The sequence below is a fragment of the Rhinatrema bivittatum genome, chromosome 3 (assembly GCF_901001135.1).
Source record: "Rhinatrema bivittatum chromosome 3, aRhiBiv1.1, whole genome shotgun sequence".
NCBI lineage: Eukaryota > Metazoa > Chordata > Amphibia > Gymnophiona > Rhinatrematidae > Rhinatrema > Rhinatrema bivittatum.
The window spans coordinates 154,134,422-154,150,006 of record NC_042617.1 but is presented as its reverse complement, the minus strand read 5'-3'; the positions used below and the strand labels follow the sequence as shown (position 1 = coordinate 154,150,006).

Here is a 15,585-nt window from a genome sequence, read left to right as displayed (position 1 = left end):
CGGAAGCAAGGCCGAAGGGTAGGACCCTATATTGAAAATGCTGCTGGCCTACCACGAAGCGCAGTAATTTCCAATGAGGTGGAAATATGGCGATGTGTGCGTAGGCGTCCTGCAAATCGAGAGGGCAGAGCCAATCCCCCTGATGAAGACGTGGGATTAAGGTGCCCAATGAGAACATCTTGAACCACTCTGCCTCAGGAACTTTTTAAGGCTCGAAGGTAGAGGATGGGACTGAGGCTGCCTGTTCTCTTTGGAATGAGAAAATACCTGGAATTGAACCCCCAGCCTTGTTGGGCACGGGGATCCGGTTCGACTGCTTTTGACCACAACAGGGCCGAGAGTTCTAACTTGAGAGTTGTTGCATGCTCCATGAGCCCCCAACCCAGGTGAGGGATGGGAGTCTGGCAGGATGCTGGGAAGATTTAGGTGATAACCATCGTGAAACGGAGCTAACACCCATCGGTTGGTGGTGATGGGAGTCCAGCAGTTTGCAAACAGGCATAACTGGCTCCCGACCGGTAGGTCAGGACCTATGGGCACCGGGGTTAGGCTGCTGCTCTCTGTGCCAATCAAAATCCCACTGCAGGGCCTGGCTGAGGTGCAGGCTAGGCCTAAGGCACCTGCTGCTGGCATGGATGGCATTTTGGGGTAGCCTGAGCCGTACAAATTCGCGAGGCTGGAGGATAGTATCCCCACTGCCTATAGAAAGGTTTCCTGGGTCTCTATGCGGTGCCTGACGGGTCGTCAAGGAGGGGTCCGAGGTGCTGGTGGACAGTTGGTGCAGGGTTTCGTGGTGGTCCTTTAGCTGAGCCACTGCGTCCTGGACCTTATCTCCGACCAGGTTTTCCCCTGTGTTCGGGAGGATGACCCGCTTCTCCTGGACTTCAGGGCGGAGGTGAGGCCTTAAACCAGGTCCGGTGCCGGGCGCTAATACCAGCCGCTGACACCCTTGCCACAGTCTCAAATATGTCGTAGGCCGCTCGCACTTCATGCTTGCTGGTCTTGAACCCCTTCTGCACGATGGATTCCAAACCTTCTTGGAACTGCTGTGGGAGATCTTCAGCGAGCACCTGGACTTGCTTCCAGAGGTTACAGTTGTCCTGATTCATGTACAACTGATACGCCGCTATTCGGGCAATGAGCATTGTCCCCTGGAAGAATTTGCAGCCTAGGGCATCCAAGACCCTTTGATACTTCCCCGAAGGGGCAGAGGAGTGAGTGCGGGCCCGTTTAGCCTTCTTCAGAGCTGACGCCACTACCATGGACTGGTGTTGAAGCTGGCTCTTCTGGAAGCCCAGGGCATGTTGTATTAAAAAAATGGCGTCAATCTTCCAGTTGACTGGAGCGACGGAGCTTGGGTGCTCCCATAGCCGGTACAGGAGCTCAAGGAGGACCTCATGTACCAGAACAGCCATCACCTCCTTCAGGACTTCCAACATTTTATGGCGGGCGTCCTCTTCAGTCAGTAGTTGAACAAGGACGGCTTCTGCCATCACCCGAACAAAACTGACAAAGAACAAGTCCTCCAGGGGCGAGCGACGTCTCTTGTCCGGAGGTGAAGGCTCTGACGGGAGATTCCTCCGAGAAAACTCTGAGGAATCATTGCCCCATGGGTCATAAGGGGCCTCCTCCTCATCACCGACCCATTTGGGTCAAGGAGGAAGGCGAATCTTGGGTCTCGGGGTACTGGCATCTATGGCCTGTCAGGGGGTTCAGTGTCGGCATCGAGGGCCTCGGTGGAACTGGGGGCTCAGAGGTACCTGATGGCCCAAGACCTCTGGCACGGAGCCATGATCTTCCCTCCTCCGAGGATCCCAGAGTTGGGACAGTATCAAAGGGTGGAACCAGTGGTGGACGGGGTACCCGAGGACCTCCAGTTGCATCAGCAAGGCACCAAGCAGCACGTCCAGCCTCTCCAGTAGGGGCACGAGCAATGCCTGCTGGACCATGCGGTCCAACTCCTCCCAAAATTCAGGTGTAGCGAGCGCAGATGAGGGAGAAGGCAGATGGGGCGAAACCAGGGCCTCCATACAGTTCCGTGGAGGTTCGGTACCCGTCACCAAGCTTGGTGGGGAACACCCTGGGCTCCCGGGCCTGAAGGAGTATGGAGCCTCCTCACCTCATGGCTGCTTTGGAAGGGATTCAAGCCAAGGCTGGTGCTCCTCAGGTAATCAGTGCCGGCACCGTGTGGTGATGACCAGTGCCGGTGTTTCCACTCTGTGCTTGGCTCGTCCTTCTCCGGCACAGAGGAAAATGATCCAGAGGGCTTGGATTGGCCGGATGCCGGTAAGGGGCGATCCCCTGTGCCTTTTTCATTGCGGTAGGACACAGAGGGCGATAGCCCTGAGTCAGAACAATCTCCTTGGCTAGATGTCCCCAGGGCTGGAGTCGATGGAGCTGATTGTCGGGAACCGAACAAGTGCTCCATCTTATCCAGGCGGGTCCGCCAGCTTTTGGGGGGTCATCTGAGTGCAACTGGGGCACAGATGAACATTGTGGGAAGGCCCCAGGCAGAGAACGCACATGTTGTGCGGGTCCGTAATGGGGGCACTTCCGGGGACCAACAGCAACAACTCGAAAAAATATACCTACTGAACGCCAGAGGAACAGACTTGAAAACGGGGGACTCTGGAGTGGGAAGTACCGGTGAAAAAGCAAGAGTTGCTTACTTGTAACAGGTGTTCTCACAGGACAGCAGGTTTTTAGTCCTCACATATGGGTGACATCATCAGGATGGAGTCCAATCACGGAAAACTTTTGTCAAAGTTTCTAGAACTTTGACTGGCACCTACTGGGCATGCCCAGCATAGCACCAACCCTGAATCCAGCAGGGGTCCCCCTTCAGTCTCATCTTATAGTAAAAATACATGCGAAAAAAAAGAAACGTAACGAACCCAACACTGCGGGTTGGCGGGAGGGTTTCGTGAGGACTAACATCCTGCTGTCCTGTGAGAACACCTGTTACAGGTAAGCAACTCTGCTTTCTCACAGGACAAGCAAGATGTTAGTCCTCACATATGGGCAAGTACCGAGCTGAGGATGCCCGAGCAAAGCACCAAATGCACCCAAAGACGTGCAACAGGCACAACAACTGTGGTGGAAATTTGGTTAAAAGGGCATCCTGAACGTTGATGGGTCGGTGGAAGGATGTTGGTACATCAATTGGCAAATAAGTTGCGTAGGACAGACTGGCTGAAGATGGAATCTTGTCTGCCAGCCTTGTCTAAGCAATAATGGGCTGCAAAGGTATGGATAGAGCTCCAGGTAGCAGCTTTACCAATGTCAGTAAGTGGCACCGAGTGGAGGTGCGCTACTGAGGTCGCCATTGCCCTGATAGTGTGCCTTGACACAGTCTTGGAGCGGAATGCCTGCCTGCTGATAGCAAAAGGAAATACAGTCCTCTAACCAGGAGGAGAGGGTCTGCTTTCCCACAGGTTTACCCAATTTGATGGTATCAAAAGAATCAAACAATTGAGTGGACTTTCTGTGGGCGGCTGTACGGTCTAGGTAGAAGGCTAGAGCACGCTTACATTCGAGAGTATGCAGAGCCTGTTCTCCTGGATTTGAATGGGGCCTGGGAAAGAAAGTGGGTAGTATAATGGATTCATTAATATGAAACTCCGATACTACCTTAGGCAAAAACTTAGGGTGAGTGCGGAGTACTACCCTGTCATGCAGAAGTTTAGTGTAAGGCGGGTAAGTGACTAAGGCCTGCAACTCACTAACTCTGTGAGCGGATGTGATCGCCAGGAGAAAAATCACCTTCCAGGTGAGATAGAGATCACAGGATTGGAGAGGCTCAAACGGCGGTTTCATGAGCCGCCCCAATACCACGTTAAGGTCCCAAGAAGGGGCTGGAGGGTGCAATTGAGGTTTTAGGTGCAACAAGCCCCTCAAAAGGCATGTTACCAGGGGTTGTACCGATATGGAGACATCCCCGACACCTTTATGGAAGGCAGCCACCGCATTGACATGCAAACTGATAGAGGAAGTTTTCAGGCCTGACAGGTGCCAGAGATAGTCAAGAAACTTCGCTGTGGAACAAGTGAAGGGGGTCGATTGTATATGGAAGTACACCATACCGTAAACCTGTTCCATTTATAGCGATAAGACTTTCTTGTGGAAGGCTTTCGTGAAGCTACCAGGACACGGGAAACCAGCTCTGAAAGGTATAGAGTTTGAAGTATTAACCTTCCAACATCCAGGCAGTCAGAGATAGGGCCTGGAGGTTAGGGTGACGTAGGCATCCGTCATTTTGAGTAATCAGAAGCGGGTCCTTCCCCAGAGGAATGTGCCCACGAATTGATAGGTCCTGAAGTATTGGAAACCATACCTGGCGTGGCCAGTGAGAGGCTATCAGAATAATCAATTCCATGGCCTTTCGCAACTTCATGAGAGTCCTTGAAATGAGTGGAAGTGGAAGGTATGCATAAAGGAGACCGCTAGTCCATGCGAGGGAGAAAGCGTCCCTTGGCTGTAAATGCTGGCTGCGAGTGAGAGAGCAGAAGTTTCCTACTTTGCGGTTGTGGATTGATGCAAAGAGGTCTATGTGAGGGTAACCCCAGCGTTGGAATATTGAGTCCGCTACTGTGGGGTTGAGGGACCACTCGTGCGGTTGAAAAGTGCGACTCAGCTTGTCTGCCAACACATTGTCCACTCCCGGTAAGAAGGTGGCCCTGAGGCACATCGAGTGGGAAAAAGCCTCCGCTCATATCTGTGCAGCTTCCTGACACAGGAGGTAGAGTTCGTTCCCCCTTGCTTGTTGATGTTCCACATGGCCACCTGGTTTTCTGTCTGAATCAGGATGACCTTGTTTGTGAGGTAATCCTGAAAGACCCTGAGAGCATATCTGATTGCACGAAGCTCTAGGAAATTTATCTGGTGTTTAGCTTTCTCTGGAGACCAGATGCCCTGAGTTTGCAGGTTTGCAACATGTGCACCCCAGCCGAGGCTGGAGGCATCTGTTGTCTGCAACCTGAAATGGAAGGTCTTGAAGAAGATTGTATTGGTTTATCCACCAAGCCAGCGATAAGCGGAGCTGATTGGTGATGTGGACATTGACTGAGAAGACTGAATCCACTGCGATTTTAGAGTTCACTGCATTACTCTCATGGCAAGGCAGGCCAGAGTGACATGCACCAAGGAGGCCATATGACCCAGTAAGATCAGAAAGTGACGTGCAGTTGAGTGTTGTCGCGACTGCAGTTGGGCCAGAGAAGAATGCTGGGAATTATTAGAAAGGGAATGGTGAATAAGACGGAAAATGTCATAATGCCTCTGTATCGCTCCACGGTGAGACCACACCTTGAATACTGTGTACAATTCTGGTCGCCGCATCTCAAAAAAGATATAATTGCGATGGAGAAGGTACAGAGAAGGGCTACTAAAATGATAAGGGGAATGGAACAACTTCCCTACAAGGAAAGACTAAGGAGGTTAGGACTTTTCAGCTTGGAGAAGAGAGACTGAGGGGGGGATATGATAGAGGTGTTTAAAATCATGAGAGGTCTAGAACGGGTAGATGTGAATCAGTTATTTACTCTTTCGGATAGTAGAAAGACTAGGGGGCACTCCATGAAGATAGCATGGGGCACATTTAAAACTAATCTGAGAAAGTTCTTTTTTACTCAACGCACAATTAAACTCTGGAATTTGTTACCAGAGGATGTGGTCAGTGCAGTTAGTATAGCCGTGTTTAAAAAAGGATTGGATAAGTTCTTGGAGGAGAAGTCCATTACCTGCTATTAAGTTCACTTAGAGAATAGCCACTGACATTAGCAATGGTAACATGGAATAGACTTAGTGTTTGGGTACTTGCCAGGTTCTTATGGCCTGGATTGGCCACTGTTGGAAACAGGATGCTGGGCTTGATGGACCCTTGGTCTGACCCAGTATGGCATTTTCTTATGTTCTTAAGAGAGAGTGAGAGCCCTATCCTGGGGTTGGAAGGCTTTCGCTTTTAAAGTGTCCAAGTTGGTCCCTATGAACGATAGGGTTTGAGATGGAACTAGCCCGGATTTCGGATAGTTTATGAGGAACCCTAGGGAGATCAGGGTATGCAAAGTGAGACGTAGGGATGTCAGTACAGTTTGATGAGTGGGAGCCCTGATCAACCAAGCGATGAGATAGGGGTAGACGTGGACACTGAGTCCTGAGATAGGCTGCTACCATGACGAGACACTTGGTGAAGGCTCATGGGGCAGATGCTAGGCTGAATGGCAACACTCGATACTGGAAGTGCTTTGGGCCTACCAGGAATCGCAGGAATCTGCGATGTGACGGAGTGATTGAGATGTGAGTGTAAGCGTCCTGGAGATCTAGAAAGCAGAGCCAGTCTTCCCTTTACAGAAGGGGAAGTAGAGAACCCAAGGTCACCATCTTGAACTTCTCTCTTTGTAGGTATTTGTTTAAGGTGCGAAGGTCCAGTACTGGGCGAACGCCACCTGATTTTTTTGGGATTAGAATCCCTGGCTCTGCTGGGAAAAGGGTACTGGTTCTATTACCCGGGACTCGAGGAGGATGGAAACTTCCTGATCAAGAAGGTGAGAATGGTCAGATGTTTCCCACGTCAGCTGAGGTGGGGAATCCGGTGGAACGGTGAGGAAGTTGAGGTGACAACCTTGAGTCACTACAGCTAGTACCCACTGATCTGTCGTGATCATGTGCCACATGCTGGTGAAGTGGCACAATCGACCTCCTACGGGTACGGAAGGAAGAGGAGGCTGGGCACTGCTCTCCAGGAAGGAGTCAAAATCCGGATGCTGGGCCCGGCTGAGGGGCTAGCTGTGTCTTTTGGGTCAGAGGTTGTCTGGATTGACCTTTTTTGTAAGGCCTGGAGGGATGACCTCTGGAAGCCGAAGGGTAATATTCTCCTTGTCTGTACACAGGCCTCTTGGAGTCTCTTCTGAAAGATCTCTTGGAAGAAGAAGAGTAATCAGAAGGTACTAAGGAGAGTTGGCGGAGAGTCTCATGGTGGTCCTTGAGCTGCGCCACTGTTTCTTGAATCTTTTCCCCGCAAAGATTATCACCAGCACAGGGTAAGTCAGCTAACCTATCCTGTACTTCTGGTCTGAGGTCTGAAGACTTGAGCCAGGCCCATCTTCTTGCACTTATTCCTACTGCAGAGACTCTAGAGGCAGTGTCGAAGATGTCGTATGCAGCACAGACGTCATGCTTACCAGCATCTAGACCTTTTTGAGCAAGGGTATAAAGCTGGTCTTGAAACTGTTCCAGTAGAGATTCAGAAAAATTGTGTATCTTTTTGAACAGGTCCCTATTATACTGTGTCATGTATAATTGGTAGGAAGCAATGCAAGAAATTAGCATTGAACCATGAAAAATACATCTGCCAAATGCATCCAGGGACTTTTGTTCTTTTCCTGGAGGTATAGAAGAATGAGGTTTGGACAGTCTTGCTCTTTTCTGGGCTGACACCACAACCACTGAGTGATGATCTAGCTAAGATCGTTGAAAACCAGGAGCAGACTGTACTAAGTAAGTAGCATCTGTCTTGCGATTGACAGGTGGTACAGAACCTGGATGCTCCCAATTTCTTTTCAATAGATCAATAAGGATCTCATGTACTGGAATAGACATGATTTCCCTTAGGAGCATCAATGAACTGGAGTACTTCCAGCATCTTGTGCCTGGAATCCTCTTCTGTCTGAAGCTGAAATGGAATTGTTTGACATCTCCTTTATAAAATTAATGAAATACAAGTCCTTGAGGAGAACGTCTTCTTTCATCAGGAGGAGAGGGCTGTGAAGGTAGATCAGTAGTGTCCTGGGATGTGTCATCAGTCCAGGGATGATAAGGCTCGTCACCAGATCCCATGGGATCATCAGATGGGAGAAACGGTGCTAATCCTGAAGGTCCAGGCCTAGGCACAGATGGAATCGGCGACAGTACCAAAGGCATCGATGGAATCAGCGACATCGATGGACGCGTCTGTGGCAGCACTCCGGAAGGCGGAATGGAAATCTGTGTTTCTTCTTCATCTGACGATAAGTGTATCGGTGTGGAAGGAATCTGGGCCACCGGTTCCCTCGGATCCACCGGTGGAAGGGCACCAATTAACGCGTCCATTCTGGCCAGCAACAGTGCAAGAGCCATAAATATCGGGTCGGTGACTGGCTTGGGAACCGGCACCGATGGAGGTTTGAACCCCTGGAGTACTTTTCCGATGGCCTCTTGAATCATCCGATCCAATTCCTCGCGGAAACCTGGAGGGTGGAGCCCCGGATCCGGAGTAGGATGCAGCACTGGCGTAGCCAGAGGGTCCACCGGTGAAAGTGGAATCGCGGCTCCTGGCACCTGTCCAAGTGGGGGAACGCCTCAGTGACCCAGACACAGAAGAGGATGGGGCCTTTTCTGGACGGGATTTGTCAGTGGCTCACATGACGTCGATGCCAAGGGCTTGCCTGTATCAGTGGCCTGAGCTTTTTTATGGCTGTGTCGACGTTTTTCACAATGATCTCCCCGGTCCTTTTCCCGCAGGGAGACAGAAGGAGTCGACAACCGTGGAGTCGTCGAAGCCGGTCGGGCAGCAGCGATTTCATGGTGCTGGCGCGAAGTAGACGGCACTGGTTCGGACAACTTCGAAGCTATCGATGGAGTCGGGGTTTTAGACCGAAAGAGAAGTTCCATCTTCTCCAGCCGAGCCTTGCGACCTTTTGGTTTCATTTGGGCACATTTGGTGCAAGTTAGCACATCATGGTCAGACCCCAAACACATCACGCAGACCGTATGAGGGTCAGTGATGGACGTTGTTCGAGTGCAGTCGGGGCACCGATGGAAAACAGACGCGATGGCCTTGACAAAATTTAGTCACGGTGCGGTCGATGGCCGGTAGGCCGCGAGGGAAAAACTTGACGTGAATCGACCGCAAGCAGGTAAAAACAAAAACAAAAAAAAAAAACAAACTTACCGTTCCACCACGGAGTAAAGTTATCGATAGGGGGACCCCTGTGGGATAAAAGTTTTGAAATTTTCATGAGAAAAATTCTTGTCAGGAATATCTAAAGAGCTCCTTAACCCGTATCTACTGCTGTGCGTAAAAAAAAAAAAAAAAAAGACTAAAGGGGGACCCCTGCTGGATGCAGGGTTGGTGCTATGCTGGGCATGCCCAGTAGGTGCCAGGCAAAGTTCTAGAAACTTTGACAAAAGTTTTCCATGATTGGGCTCCATCCTGAAGATGTCACCCATATGTGAGGACTACCATCCTGCTTGTCCTGTGAGAATACATACTTTCCCCCCCCCCAATAAAATGGATACTGTATCAAATCCTAAATATTCCTTAGTAAATAAATATGCTGTTAGCAAAATTATACACTGGTGAGGGATTTTGAACATATGGTGGTATTGTCCCAACATCCAAAAATTTTGGTTAGATGTACAAGGTGTCACTTTAAATATTCCTGAATTTTTGCACTATTTAATATTTCAGTGTTTGCTTTGAATCAGAAATCCAAGGTTCCCCCTCCACCCCGCAGCCAAAGGATATACGACATCTAAGCCATTTTTTATTTATGATTGTTGATAGTATTTTGGCTAGAACTGGAAAAGAAACTTCCCCCCCTACTCAGTTGGAATAACTGGAGAAAGCCTAGGACATTTTCTCATGGAGAAGTTAACCACATAGCTGCTCTATATGTTGCCACATTTTTTTAAAACCTGGACTCCTTTTATTTATGTATATGTGGTTTTAATAATTTGGTCACTGTTTGTGCTACTATTATGGGAGTGTATATTTTATATTTGCTTTCTATTAGAGTTACGTTTGGGGTGTGTCCTGTGTGGAAGTGGGAGGGATGAGGGTTTTTTTTTTGGTTTTTTTTAAATCAGGGCTGTAAAGTCATTTTCATTTCAAATGATATTTAAGATGTTTTTATTTTTTTCCTTGCCAATTTTGGTGGGTGCATCATTTGTATACTTCCTAATACACATAATAAAATGTTTGAAATACAGTAAAGAAACCTGCTGAAACTACTAATCATTTAGGCCTATTTCTTTGTATTTTAAAAGGAAAGAAAACCGCTTTATCACTTTAATTAATCCATACCTCAGGGCAAGGCTCTACATGGCAATCTTTAATGGAACAATGCCCGTCTTCTGCCCAAAAAGGACACGGTCTCTTCAGGTTAGCCTAAAAAGAAAAAAAAAGAACATACCAGAATGCACATGGACTGTTTTACTTCATCACAAGTAAAATATTGCTAGCAAAATGATTAGAACATAAGAAACTACCATGCTGGGTCAGACCAAGGGTCCATCAAGCCCAGCATCCTGGCAAAGAAAGATTTTAGAAGATTTGTTTGTACCATATTTTAACACAAAACAATAACAGGTAGCTGACGACACCAAAGTTTACTAACTGAGCAAAACAATAGGATGATAGGATTTCAGCAATTACTTCTCTCAAGAGTAAGTTAGAACAGGTTATCTGGCTATTAAGCCAGTGAGCTGACATTTACTAACTGTGAGAAAATTATGAGTGGAAGATAAAATATATTAAAGTTTCAGGATGCCTCTCATGGAGCCCCTTGCTAATGTATTTGTCTGGCTTCCGTTTTATGAATGTATAATTTTTGTATATTAAGCAATTTTTCAGTTTTATGTAGATACAGCAGCTGAATCAAAGAATATAGTAAATTCTTTTAGCATACACCGTAACATTTTTCTAAAATCAGCACTTCACTAAGCTAAAAGGAGCATGAGCCTTTTAATGGGTGTGTGCCATATCTTGAAATTCCAACACTAATCAGCTCAAAGTGCAAAAGCTGGTTAGCATGGGGGTGTTCCATTCCAGTCACCACTCCCCTGATGAGCAAAAAGGTTTCAGGCCCCTAAACCCTTCCATACACCCTCACCAAAAGCAGGTACTTCCACCATTATTCTTGCTCACCCTGAGTGCTTTTCAGCTACATCTGAAATGGTGGACCATGGCTCCTCATTAACTTATTTCCACAGCTTCACTGCAGTACTCATTGCTGCAACTGTTGACCTAAAGTTTTCATGAAGTACTAATTAAATGCCAGTGAACCTTCACATGTCAAAATTTTCAAACTTTCATGGCTTGGGTCAGTGGATCCCTGCTCCAACTACAATACAATATAATGCTTTAGAGAGAGAAAAAAAAAAAGCAGGGAAGTACTTCTTGATATTTAAATATCAAAATAAATTCCATTTCTATGTTGTTGTGAGGGAGTATGCCAAAAACTCCCACATACCATCTTAAGGGACCAGCCACAACTATCTAGCCCAGTCCTCCTTAAGGGTCAACTCTGCAAGGGATTCTGGGAGAAGGGAGGCTTTCCTCACTATATTATAAGAAGTCAGGGCCCAAAAGAGTTAGGCCCGAGGAGCAAGCAGGAACCCACACTATGAGAAGACCAGCTAAGTTTAATGACTCTGTGCTACCTGAATTTTAAGGTGAGCTGCATCATTTTGCCTGCCTTCTTTGCTTTGCATTTTGCTTTCACATAAGAACATATACATATATACATACATATATGTTCTTATGTGAAAGCAAAATGCAAAGCAAAGAAGGCAGGCAAAATGATGCACTGTAAATAAATTACTTAAAAGGAAACAGCCAGAGTTTGTTGCCTCATTCTTCCTGGCTGTTTCCCAAGCTGCTAGCACCCATGTTACCACAGATGTATTTTACATAGTTACATTCGGTCACAGAAGTTGAAAGAATTACAGGTGAAGTTTAGCTTTCTTTTGATGTAATGACAAAAGCTGAACATCTGATTTTAAATGGAGTAAAGGGCTCAAAGCAAAAACTAATCATTAATGAAAAGATGAGATTTGCTTATGACATCACAATTACATGCAAACAAATGCCAAGGGCTAACATCCCCAAAGCATGATCTCATCTATTATGATTTTAATGTTTCAATCCATCAACATGTTAAAATGACTTAAAATGCACATTTTTATATTTTCAGTTTTAAACTATGAAAAAAATAAATTCATTTAAAGCAATGACCTCCCCAAATTTTCTAATTAAAATCTTTTCCATCAAGCAGATTTCAGAACAATCTGAACAGCCTTAGTAGTAGGTGAGCAGTTAATAGTGAAGTTCTGAAGTGGGAATCTAAACTCTAAAAAAGTAACAACTTTATTTAGAATCCTAGACCAGACTAAACTTGAAATAAAAAGTTTTAGCATCTTAAAGATACTAAAACGTTTTCTAAGTCACACTTGCCTGTTTCTTGAATCTTGAAATTGTCTGTGAAGTTTCCATTAAATGCTATGGCATTTCTTGAACTCGGCATAGGCCTCTCTTCATTACTCTTATAATTATCTTCTAGCATTTCTAGTCAGTAAATACTAATTGAATAAAAACATTAGTATTTTTTTTTTTTTGGGAACCTCTTTTTTTTTGGAGGGGGAGAAGAGGGTAGCAGCTGGGGGTGGGATGTATAGTTTCAATTCTCCAATTTTAATTTTAATAGTTGTTCCTTAAGAGTACACAGTTTCTTGAAGAATTCTTAACTATGGTGAAAACTTTGCCTTATTTTTGTTTTTTCGTATTCCAATATTGGATTCTTTTCCTCAATGTCATCAGTATTACTACAGCTTGCAAAAAAAAACAAAAACAAAAAAACAAAACAGTACAGAATTTCATTTGTATTATAGTTTCTCTCTCTCCCATTATTGTGATTTTATATGCAAAGGTTTTAAGTAGTTTCATTGGTTTAATTTGATATGCTAGTGACTTACATGAACTTAAAATTTCCAAATGTCTGACTGCTTATGAATCTATGCCTTGGGAGTTCTGCTGCAGATCAGACCAAAAAATGAAAAGTTGCCTACCTGCAACAGTGTCCAGAGGACAGCAGGATTTAAGTCATTAGAGCTGGATGAAGTCATCCAACTGAGCCTGAGTTGGTAAAGTTACACTTCATAACTTCCAGAAGCTTTTGACAGATTCCACTATGCATTTGCATACAATCCTTCAGCAATGTCACACAGAGTCTCTACAGAAACCAACTCCAACGGGAGACAGGTGAGTTCTGCACATACATATCCAGCTGTCTTCTGAGAACATATGTTACAGGTAAGCAACTGTTGCTTTCCTCAAAGTCAAGCATGATATGAAGTCCCCACAGATGAGAAATCCCTAGATACAGGTTGCCTTTAATGACAAAAGGTAAAATACAAACAGAAAAAATAGTGCCAATGGGCAAAATTTGTTGAAAATAAGCCTCTGGTTTTTTTTAAAGTTTTTATTTTATTTTTTTTTAAGAATTCAAAATGAACAGTAATGGGTTGGATTCTAAATTTTCAAATAAGAGCCAAAAAAACAAGTTTGTTTACCATAAATGGTGTTTTCTGTAGATAGCAGGATGAATTAGTCATGCTTCATGGGTGATGTCATTGAATGGCACACTAGGCACACAGCTGTCTCTGAGATACAAAACCTTTGCCCTACAGGGCATGTGCGGCAGTTTTCATGCGAAGAATAGCTACAGAAGGCTCCTCCATTCTTTTCCAAGCAGTGATAAGTCCAGTTGTTTGAGAAGTTGTCCAGGGAGGAGAGCAGAAACACTGGAGACTGTATCGCTGGATCGCCTTACGCGCCCGAATTGTGCGCTCCAAGCACGTTACAGACGGGCAATCTTCGACCGAACGATACTGTATCGACCCGTTAGTGAGCAAACTTGCTTTTATCCATGCTTCATGGGGAGTCCTAAGCTGTTAGGTTTGAGGCCATTGTATAGAAGCCAGTGGTTTGTTTGTTTTTGGGGGGGGGGGGGGGGGGGTTGTAACAACCCAGTCTCCTCTGTGGACTACAATCATCTGAAGGAGAATTGGTTTAGTACTGCTATTCCTAGCGAATCATCTTCTGCTGTTAACTTGTCCAGTCAGTAATGGGAAGTGAAGGTATGAACAGAAGACCAGGTAGCTGCTTTGCAGATCTCTTGAACTCGTAGTTGTGTAGATTGCTACTGAAGCTGCCGTAGCCCATACCTGGTATGCTCATACGGGGTATTGCAATGGTATAGACGGACTGGTAGCAGTATTGTATGCATGAGGATAGCCAATTGGAAAGTGAAATGCTAATATCACCTTTGGTAAGAATTTCAGGTGAGCTCTTAGGACCACTGTCATAGAAGAATTGCAGATATGGTGGATAGTAAACAAATGCTTGCAATTTACTCACACTTCTAGCCAATTTAATTGCTACCAGAAAAATTATTTTCCAATTTAAATACTTTAACTCGACTCTTAAAAACTGGAGGGGCGGATCTAAGATGGCTGCTCGGTAGACTCTCTCGGTGTCTGATCCCTCGGGCGCATTTACTCTGAATTTATTTTTCTTGCTGTAAATTACCTGCAATGGGAAGAAAATGCAAACCAAGGACTGAACCTTACCCTGCGGTCCCTCAGATGTTGTCTATCTCTGGCCCGATGGATGCCCATGTGGTGCGCAGTGCCATGAGGTCGAAGCTTCAGCTGCTGGAGAGTGGGGGAGGGGAATTTGAGCTCCCCTCTCTCCCTGGCTCAATATTGCCACTCAGCCCTGCTGGGGGAACGCTGCCAGGTGATCCTGCCGTGATGAGAGGTGCCCTGGAAGGGAGAGGAACACTGCCAGACCAAAGTGCCGGAGAGCGGAGCCCTGCAGGGTCTATCGGGGCAGCGCCAGCAGTAGCAAGCCCAGAGCTATCATCGGGGCAAACCGGCTTGGGAAGAGATGTGTTGCTGGAGGAGCCTGCTAGTGCTTCTGGAGAATCTCCTGTGTTGAAAAAAATTACTGTGGTAAGACCTGCAGTTTTCTCCCTTGAGACAATATGGGAAACCACAGTAGAGATGAGAATTTCTATTTTGCAGCAGTTACTTCCAGTAAATGCTAAAATTAAAGAGGTGGAAGATAAAATAAAAGTGTTGGCTAATACAACTGTAGAACTGGAGCAACAAGTATCTGTTATTAGAGCTAAAGTTAATGGCATACAGCAGGTCCAGTCAGTAATGACTGGAGAAGAAACAACCTGTCGTTGAAAATGGAAAATTTGGAAAACTTGGTCAAAAATAGAAATTTGAGATTTATAAATTTTCCTCAAATACCGTTAATCTCTCCCAAGGAGTTGTCAGAAGATATCTTATGGAAACGCCTCAGGTCACCGAGAATTTAATTCCACCAATCTCAGAAATCTTTTTTTTTGCTAAAGTTTAAAAAAAGGGAAGAACAAAGTGAAGGGATAACACCTTTAATACCAGTTCGAGAGCAAAGTCTGAATATTTCAGCAGTCCTGGAGACTTTGGATACTGAAGTGGCAGTATCTGCAACGTTGATAGTGACTTTAGCCCTTGAACCGGATAAAGACTGGTTAATGAGATTGACACTAAGAAGACAAGAAATAACTTAAAGTCAAAACTGTGTGTCCCATATTGTTGAACATAATGAATGGAAATCAATGATTAAAAAAATGAAAGCAACAGTCTCAAAATAATAGACTGCTCAAAGCTTCAATAGCTAACGTTTCTACAAATATATTTTATGAGATTTCCATTCATTTTAAGTAAAATATTCCGTTTCCACATATGATGTTTCATTGTTGAGTTATGTATCCTTGA

At 45.6% G+C, this 15,585-nt stretch overlaps 1 protein-coding gene across 4 annotated transcripts in view; it reads right to left on the bottom strand.

Moving 5' to 3' along the window:
- The window catches only part of ERO1B (endoplasmic reticulum oxidoreductase 1 beta), a 281,408-nt gene that overhangs the window by 194,689 nt on the left and 71,134 nt on the right, over positions 1-15,585 (bottom strand). For all 4 annotated transcript variants that reach the window (XM_029593832.1, XM_029593830.1, XM_029593833.1 and 1 more), the window contains exon 3: positions 10,061-10,144. In XM_029593832.1, coding sequence (XP_029449692.1) covers positions 10,061-10,144 — 84 coding nt within the window. The remainder of the gene's footprint in view (positions 1-10,060; positions 10,145-15,585) is intronic.